General features: G+C 47.4%; 1 protein-coding gene across 1 annotated transcript; it reads right to left on the reverse strand.

Moving 5' to 3' along the window:
* Positions 1-353: 353 nt before the first annotated feature.
* LOC134510835 (lymphocyte antigen 6E-like) lies at positions 354-4,595 on the reverse strand. Its single transcript, XM_063324061.1, has 3 exons — positions 3,972-4,595; positions 2,056-2,175; positions 354-1,344 (listed from the first exon to the last, which is right to left on the reverse strand). The coding sequence occupies exons 1-3, from the start codon at positions 4,021-4,023 to the stop codon at positions 1,187-1,189; spliced, it is 330 nt and encodes a 109-aa protein (XP_063180131.1). The 5' UTR covers positions 4,024-4,595; the 3' UTR covers positions 354-1,186.
* Between the last annotated feature and the right edge of the window lie 12,924 nt (positions 4,596-17,519).

Here is a 17,519-nt window from a genome sequence, read left to right on the forward strand (position 1 = left end):
CAGTGCTGGCCCAGGGTAAGATCACTTGGCTCAAACAACAGCCACAAGCAAGTGAGGCAACATGAAGGAGACCTTATTGCTCTCTACAACTACCTGAAAGGAAGTTGTAGAGAGGTGGGGGTCAGTCTCTTCTCCCAAGTATCAGGCAATGAGACAAGAGGAAATGGACTCAAGTTGCACCAGGGGAAGTTTAGACTGGATCTTAGGAAAAATTTTTACACCGGAAGGGTTATCAAGCATTGGAAGAGGCTGCCCAGGGAAGTGCTTGAGTCACCATCCCTGGAGGTATTTAAAAGACGGGTAGACATAGTGCTTAGAGATATAGTTTAGATTAGTGATGGTTTTTTGCCAGAGTTACGTTGATGGTTGGACCAGATGATCTGAAAGGTCCCTTCCAACCCAGGCAATTCTATGATTATATGACCAAGGACAGCTGCTGGAAGTAGAGATGGGGACAATGACTGCAGATAAGAAGATGTGTGCAGATGTGCACAGATAAGCATTGTTTTGATAGAAAGGTGGCACTGCAGGCAGAGCCAACAGGAAGAGGTATGTGTCTGGTGTATCTGACTGTTGGTGGGACACAGGGTGATGTCATTGTCCCCAGCTGGGAGCTGGGAGTGAGAGGCTTGAAGGAGTGGGTGAGGGGTGCAAGGAAGAAGAGTTGCAGTTAGCACCCATCACAGGCTCCGGCTTTCATACACAGGACTGCCTTTTCCCCTTCCCCAGCAGCAACCCTGAGAGTTTGCACAGTTTCCCTTCTGAGTTGGTGCAGAGGGTTGTTATTTTTCCCCACCCCGCTCCCTGAGTCTGAAAGTTGCCACTGCATGGCTCCCAGCTGCACCCGAGGTAAGGTAAGGTTGCAGAAGAAACCCCTCTAGAGACTTGCAGGACATGCAGAAGCAGCATCTCCCTCCCCCAGGCTGCAGAATATAACACGGCCACTTCTCCATCAAGCTGCCAGGGTGACAGAGCTCAGAGATGAGAGGCACATAAGAAGCAACAGGTTGGGAGGTAACACAGAGCAGGAGGTGATGACCATAATACTTTATCTATTCTGCAGCATGTTTGATGTTCATACCCTCCTGGGGGAATCTGACCATGCTCTTCAGGCCTTCAGGAGCCCCTTTCTCCCACCACCACTGAGCAGGTGAAGAAGGACACTGGCATGGGACTCCGTGCCATCTCACTGCCGAGCTAGTCTGGGTCCTGGGCATGCACTCAAGTTGCACAAGAAGGTTTGGCAGCAATATGAGGTGTAGGAAGCCAGGCCCAGGCTGAAGTTGTGATGTGGGCAGGTCTCGGAGCACTTCTTGGTGATCCTCTTCCACAAAGACAAAAAGCCTTGCCCAAAGAAGAGAGAACAGCATTAGAGTGCTCTTTGATCTTGCACAGGAGGGAGATGGGCTACTGAGTCCTGCTGTCCTGCACAGCCCCAAGGACCAGCATAGCCAATGAGACCCACCCCAATCCCACCACAGCCCAATAATTGCTGGTTACCAGCTACACAAGGCATTCAATATCCTTGCTGGGCATCTGGCACCTGCCAGCATGGACCCTCATGTCAAGGCTTTCTTAGGTGTATGATGGGATCCATGAGACAATGTTCATGCCTGGATTTAAAGCACATTTGCAGGCTTCTCTGCTTGAAGGAAATAATTTTATTCCCCTCTGTATCTCTCTAGACCTTTTCATCTACCCTGGCTACCTGCTTCTTTTCCTCTGCTTGTATAATCATGGCTCAAATTTCTTTATTCTTCCTCTGAAGGATGATATCTTTGTCCTTCTTGTTCTCTCTGTGTCCTCTGCCTTTTCCACGCAGGCATAAAACAAAGGCTAAAGGGGAAGACCTCAATGTGTGATGGGGAGGAGGATTTCAAACCGTGCAAACTTCAGCACTGTATGGCTGGGCTAGTAAGGGCTCCGCCTCCCACACGTGCTTCCCAGTGACTCCTCAGCTTATCCATCCACAAAGGGCAACCATAAAAAATTCAGGCAAAACCCCATATCCCATTCCTGAGTCCCCATCAGAGGATACACAGCCATTACACATACCAATTCCTACAGAGGCAACATTGGTCACACAGTACTCATCCTTGTCCGAGCACTTCTTGGCCTTTAGACAGCTCCAGTTGCTTTGTTCCCAGTCACAGGTGTAGCAATATAGGGAATTTGCTGCAGGAGGAGACAGAGGATATGGAAGATGGAGACAAAATGGATATGGAAGATGGAGACAGAATGCTGCTAGTCCCAGCAGCAAAAATTACCTCCAGCTTTCCATCGACTCTCAAATGCACAAGGTGTGGGTCTGCTGAAAGTGATGGGGCTGCAAGACCCAGATCAAACCCACTCTGCCATCCACACACTTGCAGTCAGGCACACACATCTGTGTGTACATGCACCAATGGTGTAAGTCTGCCCTTCCTGCCCTCCACTCAAAATAATAGCACGATGGACCAAGGCTACTGGGTTTGATGGGATGCAGGGAGCTGGGTAGGACAAGGTCCCTCTGTAAGAGTCTGCAGGGATGTCCCAAGGCTTGGGGTGACCCATTCTAGTTGCTGGAGACACTATAATGTAGATTGGAGCCTAATTGGGCAGTAAGCATTGACAGTTGAATAGGGTTAATTGGGACCTCCATAGCCTAAAGAAGTCCATCTCCCAGGCCTGTGTCTTTGGGTGGGACTTCAATACTCTCAAATATATAGCCATTACCTGGGTTAAAAATAAAGGGGAGGAGAAGGTCTTTTAACTCTTTGCTATGTGAATTGAGCCCTAAGACACATGCAGGCTAACACTTCATTTTTACTGCGTAGGTTATCTAACACAGATTAGGGCAGTCTTGGTTTTGGCACTGAAGACAATCTCTCTATCCCCCGGGCCTTGTTAACACTTGGAAATTTGTCAGAATCGTTATTCTGGTGAGTGAACAAAGCTAAATAGCAGAAAGGTATTCTTAGGCCACAATGAGACAGAAATAACTATTCCAAGAAATTATTTTTCTGCACCAGAAAATGTGGCAAATTTCCAAGCACTGGCAAAACCTCTTCCTCTTTACAAAATGAGTATAACATTTGTCCTTTCTGGTTGCTTAACTGTCTTGTCTATAGAGGCCATAAGATCACATACTTTAAGAGGGCTCTGATTTCATTTGCAGTCTCTCTGTGAAACAAAATATATAATCTATAATGCAAATAATATGCAAATATACATCTCCACCCAACACCCCAGCATAAGGCTGCTTAACCTATTTAGTCCACAACCAAACTTGGTCTCCCTAATTCCTCAACTTGGTCCCAAAATCTTGGAAATCAGCAGGCTTATTTGGTCTCTGAGATGGGCAGAAACGAGGGGTGTTCAGCAGGCAGCTGCACAAGGCCAGATGTTGTAGGTCTGTCCCTGTCATAGAATGGTTTGGGTTGGAAGGGACCTTAAAGACTATCTCATTCCAACCCCCCTGCCATGATCACGGACACCTCCCACTAGACCAGGTTGCTCAAAGCCCCATCCAGCCTGGTCTTGAGCACTGTCCCGCTGCTGCTGCTAGAAACAGTGTCACTGACAGCAGTGGGAGCCAGGTGGACAGAGTTGCTGATGTATTGTGCTATCGTAGGTTGAAGCACTTCTTCATGGAGATCTAGAAATAACCACAGTCTTGCATCATCTCAACAGACAAACTCACTGGAAAGTCTCTTAACAAAGGCAGAGCAGTGGCAAGTGCTTCCTTTTTTCTGTCTTGCTTTCATAAAAATCCAGCAGTGCATGAGTCTATAGGGAAATTTCGCTGCAGAAAATAAACATTTCACACATCCAGCCTGAGACTATGGATAAGAAATTCACCATGTCCTTTAGCTGCACCACTGCAAGAGCTAAAACACCCTCTCCCATGATTTCTTTCCCTGGCTACGAGGCCCCCCTGACTTTAAAACATGCAACAATTCTTTGTTTAGTAGCAAACCATGATATCTCACCTTGGTCTGCACATAGGATCAAAACCAGCACGGCAAGGAGGGAGGCCTTCATCTTCTCTCAGTCGTCTCCGCAGCCCAGGAAAAGCACCCTCACCTGGGGACAGGATATATATCTTCCCTGTGTTTGGACCGAGTGATGATGAAGACAACAATTTTGAAAGAGTGGGCAGGGATCATGCATTATTGGACAGGCTAGGAATGCATGTGGGTTGTTTTCTCACCTCGGCATCGCCTTCAGGCTGGTCCGATGGGTCCGGAGAGGAGTGAAAGCACTGAGGCAATTCATTCCATTTATTGCTTTTAATACTTTAATTTATCTATGGTCAGGGCTGGCAGTGCTACTGATGTCTGAGTGGGGGTTTTGTACTGTTTAGTTCCAATCTGATCATCTTATCTGTGGGCAGATAGTTCAGTGAAGGCAGCTACCCAAAGTGAATGGCAATAAGAGGCATAAGTTAATGGCTTCATCTGGGTGGATTATTGCCAAGTGCGTTTCCAGGGTTAGACCTGGAGAACTCCCAATATCTACAGTCAGGGCAGACCTAGTTGTATATTCATGATTGGCAATATAAACAGGAAATGTCTTATAAATTCCTTCTTGCCTATAAAAGCTTCTGGTTAACTACAAAGTCCTAAATATTCTGCATCCTGGTTTTGAGAGCAGCTGCTGCAAGAGAGGAATGGCTTTGGGGTTCAAATGTAGAGGCTGGGACACTGGAGGTTGGTTTCCAGCTTTGCAACAGCTCTCCTTATCTGAGTAAAGGATAAAAATATCTTTGTTCCCCTTCTACATGGAGCCTTCAATTGAAAGTCTTGCTAGACACCAGTCAGGTATAATGTTCTCAACCTTTATGATTTCTCTGCATGCTTACAATTTGGGTGGAGCTGATAATTTCAGCCCTGCTGGGGCTGCCATTTGACTGCCCGTCCCACTTCTGCTTCCAAGTAAAGAGTTATCAGGAAGTTTTGTGCTGAATATCAGCAGACGTCTCCATGAGTCACCATGTGCCTGGCCACCAAATACCAGAGAGGACAAAGCAGGAGCAGCTCCTTTGAATAAAGCCACTTGGGCAATCGTCTGTCTGCTCGCCCCTTCCTTCTCTACCCTGCAAGACTTGGTCTGCAGGGAAGAGAACAGGGATCCAGCTGTAGCTACACAGCCTGGGGTTTAGAAGATGGAGATGCAGAAGGAGAAGAGGCGGACGCTCAGAAAACCCGTGGAAGAAAGAGCTTAGGCAGACAAGGGGAGGGCTAAAATGATTGGGGGCCAGCATTAGTGTCTGGGCAGGAGATCAGTCAGATGAGTAAGCATCCCTAAAGCAGGGGTTATGCTCATCAGAGACATTCAGAGCATCTGATGGGACTAATCATTGCTCATCACAGTGAAGGCATGGCCAGAGGAAGTTCAAAGGGACACCAAAACCCATAGCATCTTCCTTTTTAAGAAAAAAAAAAGGGGGGGGAGGGGGAATTATTGGTGTGGGCTTTTTTGGTTGATTTGCAGATATTTTTGAGGTTTCTGACACCAGCGTTAAACCACTGGGTCTGCCAATACAGCTGACAAAGCAGGATCAACAGGATGGTGAAGTCAGCCCTGATAACCCCATGAGCACTAACCATTCCTCTCCAATGGACATACACCTTCTGGGCGTGGAGAGGATAAGCCACATCGCTTTCACAACAGATGAAGTTCTGCCAGACTCAGGGACTGCATGCCACCGTGGATGCTGGAGAAGGTGTGTCAGTCCTTCCAGATGTCACGAGGCAACAACTGAAGAGCGAGACCTGTCCCAGGGAATAAGGATTCCCCAGGATGATTCACAGCATGGTGTCCTCTTGCAGGGATAACCTTTTGTAGAGTCTGGACATTAGCCTGGGAAGTCAAGTTTCAGCGTCCTGCAGCAGCAGGAGCGCCCAGGCAAAGGTCTGCACTGAGAAAGCAGTTCGCTTTAACCAAATTTGTCTGGGTTTTTATTGAGGAAGAAGGGAAAAATAATTTTCTTACTCATCAGTATGATTAACAAGGTGCATTCTTGATTTTTTTTTAACAAAGAAATGTCTCTGACTCAGTTTATTCCCTTAATTCCAAGGACTGATGATGTGAATGTCTCCTCTCTGACACAGAGTCAGAGAATCATAGACTCATAGAATTGTCTAGGTTGGAAGGGATCTTTAAGATCATCGAGTCCAACTGTTAACCTAATGCTGACAAAATCACTACTAACCCATGTCCCTCAGCACCACATCTACCTATCTTTTAAATACCTCCAGGGATGGTGACTCCACCACTTCCCTGGGCAGCTTCTTCCAATGCTTTATAACACTTTCTGTGAAGAATTTTTTCCTAATATCCTGTATAAACCTCCCCTGGCGCAACTTGAGTCCATTTCCTCTTGTCCCTGTTGCCTGTTACTTGGGAGAAGAGACCGACCCCCACCTCTCTACACCCTCCTTTCAGGTTGTTGTAGAGAGCGATAAGGTCTCCTTTCAGCCTCCTTTTCTCCAGGATGAACAACCCCAGCTCCCTCAGCCGCTCTGCATAAGACTTGTTCTCCAGACCCCTCACCAGCTTTGTTGCCCTTCTCTGGACACACTCCAGCACCTCAATGTCTTTCCTGTAGTGACGGGCCCAAAACTGAGAGTCACCCAGTCCAGGGACTGAAACACTCACTGACAGGAGGAAGATGATCTACAAGGCCACAGGAAGTGGTCCACCACTTGTCCGCTGGCAGGAGTGGTTTGACAGACAAGTGTGATGATGGACAAGGGTACACAATAGGCCGCTTGGTATTTCGAGTGTTGCCAGTGGCCCATTGAGCCAGATAGTTGGGATGTTACCATCCTGGCCTCAGGTATGTCTGATGCATATGTGTGAGGTGTGGGACTGCCGTGGCTGGCATTTCCTCAGAGGCACATGGGAGACTGGGGTTGGTGGTGGCCAACTCATGGAAGCAGCATGAATGCAGCATGAAAGGCAGTGCTTGGCTGGGTCAGGGCAGAGAGCTGCAAAAAATGTGTCCCAGTATCCAGCATCACAGAGCAGAAATGAAACTACAGATATAGCAGTAAATTAAATGTGTCCAGTACCATCTCCAGCATGGAGGCCAAGAGGTGGACATCAACAGGGCCTCTTGTGAATAGTCATTCCTTTGTTCTCACTCCTCTGTTTTTTTCCGGACATTGCACGGGGCAACGTTGGTTGGTCCGCGTTAAAACCTTGGCAGGGAACGTGCTAACAATTAAAATGTTTAATTAAAGATTGCAGATGATGGCATTCCAGACAGTGATGTTCCTAGTAACTGTTTATTTCCCTAGCTTAGGTTCAGCCTTGGAAATCAGGCTCTTGCAGGCATGTGAATCACATCCTCCAGGATGAGAGCTTGGTCCCCGATTTTTGTCTTGGCTGTGCCACACTGCACTACACAACTGTGTCAGAGCTGGCTAGTAAACACAGCTTTATTTGGCTGCCCTTTGAAATGTCCTGGCCGTTGAGTCTTCCTGGATGTAGGAGTCAATGAACAGAAGTCAGCCAGGGATCTGCTCATCTTCTGGGAACTTCATACTGGGTTCTTCCCACAAAAGGCCTTGGGACACATGTCCGCATATGGAACCACAGGAACAAGGAGGGAGAGAAACACCATGGCTTGGTCTCATCAGATCTTTTCCTTTTATTTCCGCTAAGTTCTTAACTGTTCAGCTTCCCTGTGGTCAGAGCATGATGTCTCCCTCATCATTTCTTAGGTGGCATCTCAGAAGGTTCCCAAATATTTCCATCTGTCCCAGCATCATCCCAATATGTATGTATCTCCATTTCCCACACAGTTGCTAGTACATCAGGGGCTGCCAGGAGTTGTAGGGCTGAAGAGGTTCTCAGCACCAGGAATAATTGCACCACCAGGGATTTTCCAATTGTAAATAAAACCCATTGAAGCAATTGCAGAATCTAATCCTGTCTTGTTCCCCATCCTTTGTTTTGGGTGGGGTTGTGAGGGAGGAAGAGACCAGGTCAGCATGGTACCACTTGTTTTTGGCAAGGAAGACAACGGTGTGAACCACACCCTAGGAGGACAAGAGGCAGCAGTGTGTGTTCAGCACCTCCTGGGTGCGGGCAAGCTCCAGCTCTTCCCATCCTCAAATCCAATGACAGCGGCCAAATAGTGATTTTCCTTTCTGGCTCTTTGCCTCCATCTTTCTCCTCCTACCAAGGGATTTACTTGTACTCGTTCCTGCAAAGGCTCATTATTTGTATCCTTCTTGGTCATGACCTCCCCAAAATCAGGACAGCAAGGTGGGTTGTCACCACCATTCCCCTGACACAGACCTGCCCCCACCTCAGACCTTCACAGATGTTTCAGTGCTTAACTTGTAGGGAAGTGAAGGGGAGCTCGGAGCTAATTCCACCCATAGGTTTACTGCAAAACTAACATGGGCTTCAACCCTTTTCATGCCATTCACTGAAGGACTCTGACACTGTGCCTGCTCCTACTCCACCTCCCATGCACTCCCCATTCCTGGGTGCTGTGACAGTGGCCAGTGGGAGTCCCGCTGTGGGGCATAGATAGTCGAGTTCAAGAGCATAGTGTGGGCAGCCTGGGGCCAGGTTACACCAAGATGTTGAAATCCTTCCAAGAACCTGCCCTTGGGCTTCCTTTCTTTCAAGCAGGGCAGGGAAACAGTGCCCTAGGGGCACCTCAAGTCTCTGTTTACCAGTATTACCTAATTTTATGGTGTGTCTGGGACACCTGTATTGCCCAGATCCCACCTAAGCCTGGATGAAGTTACATACAGGATCGTACCTGTACTTGGGGGCATTAATAGGCATATCCAGCAGTAATGTCCCAGTGTCACAAGCTCCAGAGGAGGTCACCACCCTTCCAGCTGCCCTGGGGCTAGAACCATGCTGCAGAAGAGCTGTCACGGAGGCAGTTGTCTATACCAATAATACGTGGAGACCCCATGCACAGTTTCAAGGGCTGTCCCACAGTTGTCCACACCGTTTAATTGTTAGCACGCTCCTTGGGATGATTTCGGCCTGACCAACTAGGATCATCCCTGACAATTCCAGATCTACTTTCCAGTTGGTATTTTGGATTCAACCACCTTATTTTGGAGGGAGACAACTTGGCTATACAGATGGGCACCAGTTGACCCCAGGGCAGGGAACCGACAGAGAACATTTCATTTGCTAATATGCCTTCCCCATACTGTTCCAGACCTTGTCAAGACCAGAGTCTCGAGAGCATACTAGAACAATACCATCGGTGACACAAATTCACTATTTTTCCAGACCTTTTTCTACAAGTCTTCAGAAATTTCTGCCTGGCTGAAACAGTAAGAGATACACTCTGATCTGGGGCTGTGCTGATCGGGATTGCGTCCTCCTCTTACTCACCTCCATTTGTTTAGCTCTCTGCATACCTCCATGAAAACCTCATCATGCTGCTTGCAAAACCCCAGCCCTGCTGTGAGTCAGCACTCAATAAAAAAAGAGAATAAATAAGAAACATCTTGGAAATGTCTTTTTTTATTTTTTTGGGCTGTAACCCAGCTCTATTTATGTTCTCCCAAAGCCCCGCAGAAGGGGGAAGGGCACAGACCCACTGAGAGTAGGACTGGGGCAGGGACATGCAGGAGCATTGGGCAGCAGGGTTAGGAGATCACAGCCCAGGCAGTTCACGGCCGTGGGATGCACCAGCACTTATCTTCTCAACTACAGTCACACAGTCTGTCTCATTTTTGGCACCTGGGGAAGTCATCACGCACTGATCATTGCTGGTCTAGTTGGTGCAGGTGTAGCACATCAGTGAGTTGGCTACAGGAGGGGAACATAAGTGATTTGCCTGAGGTCAAAGCAAGAAATTCCTTCCCAGCTGGACCTGTTCCCATCCACATACAGGCCACAGGACGTAGAGTAAGAAATAGAAGATTTGGCTGAGCCAGTTCTACCATCCCACACACGAAACTGCTAAACACACACTTCCCTTTAGAAAAACCCTCCTTCCAGGTGAGTGGGCAGCAGAGGTTTTCTGCAGACATTGATATTCAACTACCCTGTTACAGCATTTATCAAATGGTCACAGGGTCAGAAGAGCAGTGAAGGTCACACTCAATTTCAGCTCAAAGCTTAATTACACCCCCATCCAACAAGTATAGCATTAGCTGCAGATCTCAAGATGTGATTAGATTTCCAGGGAAAACCCAAAGGACTCTTTCTGGTTGTGCATCACGAGAATAGGGGAAGGTGACAGATTTTGGTTTGCTCTGTGGGCAGCCCAAGGGTGCAGGGTGTCTACAGCACGAGTCCTTTGGCAGCAGGGCCCTGCTGTGACAGCAAAAAGGAGAGGCAAAGCTGACCATGCTGACCAGCTCTTTATCTGTCCCTATCTACTGATTTCTTAAAGACCACTGAACTTAGAAGTTATGGTTGTGGGTTCTCCCCAGAAAACACCAGCTCCCTCCATCCAGTGGAGCAGTTGACACGTGTGAGGGACGGGATGCCATTCAGAGGGACCTGGACAAGCTTGAGGAGTGGGCCCATATGAACCTCATGACGTTCAACAAGGCCAAGTGCAGGGTCCTGCACCTGGCTTGGGGCAACATCAAGTATCAGCACGGTCTGGGGCTGAAAGGATGGAGAGCAGCTCTGCCAAGAAGGATGTGTGGGTACTAGTTGATGAAAAGCTGGACATGCGCTTGCAGTCCAGAAAACCAACCCTATCCTAGGCTGCAGCACCAGAAGTGTGGCCAGCAGGACGAGGAGGGGGATTCTGCCCCTCTGCTCCGGTCTTGTGAGACCCCACATGCAGTGCTGTCCCCAGCTCTGGGGCCCACAACATAAGAAGGACATGGACCTCTTGGAGCAGGTCCAGAGGAGGGCCACAAAAATGATCAGAGGGCTGGAGCCCCTCTCCTATGAGGACAGGCTGAGACAGTTGGGGTTGTTCAGCCTGGAGAAGAGAAGGCTCTGGGAAGACCTTAGAGCCCCTTCCAGTACCTAAAGGGGCTACAGGAAAGATGGCGAGGGACTCTTGATCAGGCAGTGAAGTGATAGGACAAGAGGGAAAGGCTTTAAACCGGAAGAGGGGAGATTTAAACTAGATATTAGGAAGAAATTCTTTACCCTGAGGTTTGTGAGACACCAACCCAGGTTGCCCAGAGAGGTGGTCAGTGCCCTGTCCCTAGAAACATTTTCCAGGACAGGTTGGATAGGGCCAATACCTGCATTCCACTGCACCACATCCCATATCTCCACTTCTCAAGACCTTTGCTGTTGTACCAAGGCTGCATTTCTCTGCACCATGTCCTTGAGTCAGTCATAAATACCTCATTCTACACAGAATAACGACTTGCTACTGCTATGCGTATAAACCTGCAACTGCATTATATAAAGAGACACAAAAGCAAAACAAATTAGCCATAGCCACTTGGTCAATTAGAAAAATTGCTCTTACCACTCAGCCAAGTTAAATAAAAGCCTCAGGCCAGTCAAGACAAGCTCAGTCAGAGCAAACCTAACAAGCCTCAATCCTGAGGTCTCACAAACTCAGTGTAAAGCTTACAGACTGTAATAGCAATGGCAATACCAAATTAAAGTGCTAAGGGATAAAAACCCACCTTGTCTTAGACTCTTAAAGGGGAAAACTGGTCTGAGCTATGTTTTTTTATGTATAGAATCATAAGTCCTGTTTTTTTTGTTTTGGTTTGGGTGGTTTTTTTTGTTTGGTTTTGGTTTTTTTGGGTTTGTTTTTTTTTTTTTCCCTTTTCCAGCACACAGAAAGGCACTGTGAGGACAATCCAGCACAGGTGATAATATAAAAGAGGAAGAGAAAAAATAAAAAAGAAAAAAAATGAAGAGGACAGAAAAAAAAAAAAAAAAAAAGAGACACAGGGGAGGGGGGAGAAAAAAAAAAAAGCTAAAAAAGCTATTTGCTCAGCAAGGGAGTCAGGGGCTGTGCAGTCACAGTCCAGATATGCTGCTTGCTAAAGGGGCCACACTGCAAAGCCTACCCAACTGGCTGTAGGGTAGACGAAACTAAATCAATCTTAACCAAGAGCAGTAACGGAGGACATCATAGAAGGAGTCGTGACTGAACCACAGGCTGTTACAGCACAGACCACACGCCAAGTTGCAAAGATGCTCAGCTCATCACAAGCATTGCCAAGGCCCCATTGCATGTTCACATGGCGCCCATCACCATGTCAGTTTACAGCTGTGGTTGGTGACCCCCCTATGAAAGACATGGAGATGAAGCAGAGAGCTGGATGAAGCATGAGGACCCAATACAGAGTCCTATGGAAGAAGGAAGAGAAGCCTAATACAAAAAAATGGGATTGGGCCATGTACCTGGGCTAGGAAGAGAAGCCAGACCTGCTGGGTCATCTCCCCTCACTGCCTTCAAATCCCACAACCCCTGGATAGGCAAAAGCAAATTCTGTTGGCTGCAGGCACTGAAAGTCATCCTGTGCCTGGTTTTGTGGGGAAGCCTTCTGCATGCAGAAATGGGGACAGTGCTGAGTCTGAGGATGCACGGGAGAGGGGGTGGTGGAAATTTAACACCCCCTCACAGGTCCTGTTTTCAACAGAATTGGGGTTTGCAGCACCGGGAATGAACTATGGGAAGTCAGGAACTCTTTCTGCCTGAGGGACTACCAAGAATGAAATGTGAGCCCTAATTAAAGCTGGTTGCATTAATTGCCACCTCATTCTCTTCCACTTTGGCAAAGTCTTCAGGAGTTTGAAGAGTCCTGCTATGGCTTAAGAAATAAATGGAAGAGATTACACAGAACAGCTTTAAAAAAAAAAAAAAAAAACAGACAACCAAAGAGCTCATTCATGTATAGGTGACCTGGTGGGAAAGGATTAGAGACTTCCTCATCTGACCCACCTTGGTAGATAAATAATCTGCCCTGTTTACAAGAGAAAGGGTGGTCTGGATGCAATCCACCAAGCTAGAAACACAGCATTTTTTCTGAAAGGCATCATTGATCTGCCTCACCATCCCTCCTGCAATAGGGAGCAACCCCGGGCAACCACTGGAAGCTACCTCAGTTTGCAAGAGACCTCACATCACGCTCTTCTCAGGCTCATGGCAGCAGAAGGAAGTTATGAGCCCTCCTGCAGCTGTGAGAGCAGTTATTCAAAGACAATCACTCATAATTGCATCTTAATCTAGACTTGGATTAAAAATATTAAGTAATTTATTGGAATTCCTCATGCCTCATCTTGCAGTGGCTCCGGATTGAGGCCTAGAGAAGCTATTCTCAGAGTTTAGGACAAGCTTGGCTGCGCTGGGCTCTTCCTCATTCTTTATTTTCTTTCAAATAACACATGTGCTCAGCTGGACAAAAATCTCACTACTATGGCTAAAAAGATAGAAAGACCCAGTTTATGTGTCATCTACTCATTCCCTGTGGGACACCCACAATGGACAGCCATCCCCCTTTTACAGCTGCATGGAGCAAGTGCCAGGGGTTCTCCTTCACAGGGCACAAGCCTGCTATCCTGGAGTTTTATCCTTGCCTTGGAAGCCCTTCCTCTGCCTCTCATTAGGCCATCCTTCATTTTACCACAGGGATCCAATTTCTCGTAGGTTAATCTTTTGCTTTCCTTCACACTCTCTTTGGCATCAGCAGTGTCCCATTCACAAACATGTGGCAAGGGCCAGTGTCTGTCCAATTTGAGCTTATTTTACAGCAGTCCAAACTTGGCTGACTGTTAATGGACACAGAGTACAACTGTGTAAACCCAGGAAGCTCCTTAAGCACATGTTTTATTTATACCAAACCACCGACATGATCTTCTCTCCTGCTAAACCATGTTGGAAAAGGAAATGCCTCCATTCGTGGTGTTCAGGGACAGACGGTCTGACACACAGCAGTGACGGTCTCAAATGTTGTTCTACCCCTTTCCTCTCATACTGACAAAAGCATTCCCCTTTAAAGTTTCTGTTCTATTTTTCCTTTTTTCTTCCCCCCCCCCATTTTTGCAACATCAGACCTCAAGGGAAGAATGGAGGAGAGGAAAAAACCTCTGGAAACCCTTTACATTTCTCTTCCTCACATCCCCACAGGGGTTTCCCACCTCTCACATGCCTGCCAGACTACAGCTGTTTTGTTTTCCCCTTAATCTGATCACTCACCAGGGAGCAGATGCAGAATATAAGCAGCAGTTCAACAGCAAATGCTCCTCACTGAGGAGTTTTCATCACACCCACTTCCCTCTCTGCACCAATTAAGATGAATCAGCCAAAAGCCCATCTCTCCAAACCACCTACAGGCGAGCAAAGGCCCTGTCATTAAGCAGATGAAAGAGCAGCTAAGCAGCTTTGATGACTGCCCTTCTTCAGATCCCCCGCCAGGACCCCTTCTCCACTCCACATAGCCCTAATGGGCAGCAGACCAACACTGCCAACCCCACTGCCAGCCCCCACCGTGATGGAAAGCGGCTCTAGGAAACAGGAGGCTGTTGCGCTTTTTATCCATCAACGGGGATCAATAATCTCTTGGCCACGCATCAAGAGCTTGACTCATCCTCAGGAGAAAGCATGACGTGGGAAGGTTTCTGATGAGCGCAACTCAGTCCAAGGGCTTTAGTGTCTGCTAAAGATGCCAACGTGCAGGCTTTACGTTCCCATCTTTCCAGGATGCTCATGCAGAAGCAACAGGCAGGGCCGGAGCCCCATTGGAGCCTCCAGCTGCTCAAACAACTTCCTATGGAGGAACAGGTATTGCTCATACACACCCCCAAGCTATAGATTGAGATGGTCCTACATTCTTCAGCCACAAGCTCCTACCACATCCCTCTGAGGCTGAGCAGGTTGGTGTTTGGTGGAAGGTGAAGTTCAGAGAAGCTCGTGAAGTTCAGCAAAGTCCTAGCTGTGGGGATGAATGACCCCATGCAACACAGCAGGCTGGACGAGAGCAGGTTAAGGGGGATCAAGTTGCTGCCTTCAGCTATTTAATGGGGGTGGCTATAGAGAGGTCAGATCCAGACTCTCCTCAGACATGCATAGAGAAAGGACAAACAACTGGTTACAAGATGACACAAGGGAAATTCCAACCAAATAAGAGGAGAAAAAGTTTGCTGGGGCAGTGAATAATTGCCAAAACAGGGACTCTGAGATATGGTGGAGGAATCTCCCTCCCTGGAGATATTGAAATTTGGCCAGAAAAGGCCCTGAGCAACCCAAAGTTGGCTTTCCTTTGACCAGGAGGTTGGAGACTCGAGCCCTCCAGAGACCCAGCACTTCTGGGAAGAGGCTGGGCATGGACAGCAGATGCCAAAGACAGACAAGAGAAACTTCTATCTCCTACCACCAGAGGTTTATCTTACCGAACAGCCACAGTATCGGAGCTGTTCTTGTGCCATTCTACAGCACAGGACATCCCCAGCCTGCAGGCAGGGAGACAAACTCTCCGGCCACCAGAAGAGTTTAAGCATCATTATGTTTCTAGAGCAGCCCTAAGCCCGCCCCAGCATCAGTGTGAGCGGTTCAGCTTTGTTCCTGGTAAATTCGCCTTGAGGTCTCCTCCCAACCAATACGAACAACAGGCTTTTACGAAAAGCACATTAGAAACCTGAGAAGTTACAGGAAAAGGTACCACTTCTGGTTTTGCCTGAAACCAGATCTTCCCTTTTTGCAATATTTTTTTTTTTGCTTTAGAATTAATAAAAAAAAGGATATAATTGCAAAGGGAAAATGCTAAACTTTTGGCTTCACATTTCACTAGACAAATACTGGCAAAAATGTGAATAGCTTGACCTTAGGCTACCTAGTGCCTTAGGCATCAAAGCACAGGCTTTCATGTGCCTGCAGAAAAAGCACTTCATTGGAAAACCTGAGTTGAAAACATCCCTGTAAGGTCCAAGGCAGGTAGAATTCATCTGAGTGTGCCAATATTGCTTGGAGTCACCAAATAACCGCAAACGGTTGGGCTGGAAGAGGGATCCTGCTCCACGGGATCCTGAGCAGTGGAAAATCCCTGTCAGATGGGGCATTAGACCAGATCACTGCTTCGTGCCACTGATGTCAACGGCAAGTAGCTCAACTTCTCCAACCTGTATCTCACTTGCTTGTGGCTAAGGGCCAGGAGGACACTCCCCAGACTTATCAGCCTCTCCTTAAAGCTTAGCTGTTTCAAACACATTGTGTACTAAATCCCAGTATGGGTTTTTTGGTACCTGGCAACACACATGAACTCTCCACCTTGCTTTCGCTTCATACCTCCCATGCACTTGGATTTCCAGTCTTGGTTTCACTGAGCTTTTTTGATAGAAATGCTCAAGCCCCAGAGAACTGGTTTACAGGGCAACACCCTTTGGGGAAAGGACACTTAATTTAAGCTCCTACAGAACAGACAATAATTACTATTTAGCTGACGTTGGCAGGTCTTTGCAGCCCTGACATTCAGAGCATCTGAGCATGGCCAACAAGTCCTTCAGTATCACACAGAGTCCATCTGCCAGCCTGGTCATCCTCATCTGCTACAGCACAAGAGGCAAACACAAGTCCTCTAGCTTCATTAGCTGGGTTCTCACTGGAGTTGAGCCACCTCAATTTTGCTGCTTTTGGAGAGCAAAGGCCTTTTGGAGAGAAGTATGATGATTTGATAGAGAGAGGGGAGCTGTTGAGGAAAGCACAGCCCTGTAAGCATGAAATATTGCCAGCATCCAGTTTGTGGATCCACCACCCCAGCAAAAACAGGGTGAGGATGGACAGGACCATGTGGGACAGCAATTACCCAGCCTTTCCACCCCATTAACCCAGCAGAGGATCACAGCACTGATATGAACCTGCTGGAGGAGAGGCCAAGGACCAAGTTACTCATTTCCCCCCAAAGCTGGCAGTAGGATTTGCTTTCTGGGGTGATTTTTCCACTGCTCCCCCAGGAGCTGTTCAAATTGCTGCAGCTGCTCTTACTAATGCAGGTCCTTTCGCTCACATGGTGCTTAAGAGAGACTTTTTCCTCTAGGAAATACTTAAAAAAAAAAATAATTCTATTGGTTCAATGTAAACACCCACAGTGCTCATCAAATTGCATCTAGCTCCTTTTTTTCTGGAAAACAGGAGCACTGTTTCACTAGGGGCTAGACTACAATTACTCCCTTGTTTGGGATGGAACAAACTTTCCATCACAGTCAGTGGAAAATATTCACTTTAACCTCTTTTGAAAGCCAGAAAGCATATAGCAGGGTGGGCAGAAAAAGAAACCACAAACACATTTCCATCCACTGGGACCAAACCGCTTACCCCTGTTTCACAGGCACAAATCCAACATAGGGGTCAAGGCATGCCAAGCTCCTGTTCACTGTGCAGCTGATAACCGGTCTACCTTGGCCAGAAAAAGAAATCTTGCCAAAATTCAGATTGATTTAGATCCCTGTTTTAGGGGTCAGTTGTCTCATTACAATCAAAATGAGCTTTTGGGTCTTGCAGAAACACTCCAGTTGGGAGTTTCATAAGTTGCCACATCTCAGCCAAGCAGTGGAGCAGACCCCAGTGCGTATGCAAGATAAAGGGGGAAAATGAAGCCAATGCTGCTTTACAT

The sequence above is a fragment of the Chroicocephalus ridibundus genome, chromosome 2, assembly GCF_963924245.1.
Source record: "Chroicocephalus ridibundus chromosome 2, bChrRid1.1, whole genome shotgun sequence".
Lineage (NCBI taxonomy): Eukaryota > Metazoa > Chordata > Aves > Charadriiformes > Laridae > Chroicocephalus > Chroicocephalus ridibundus.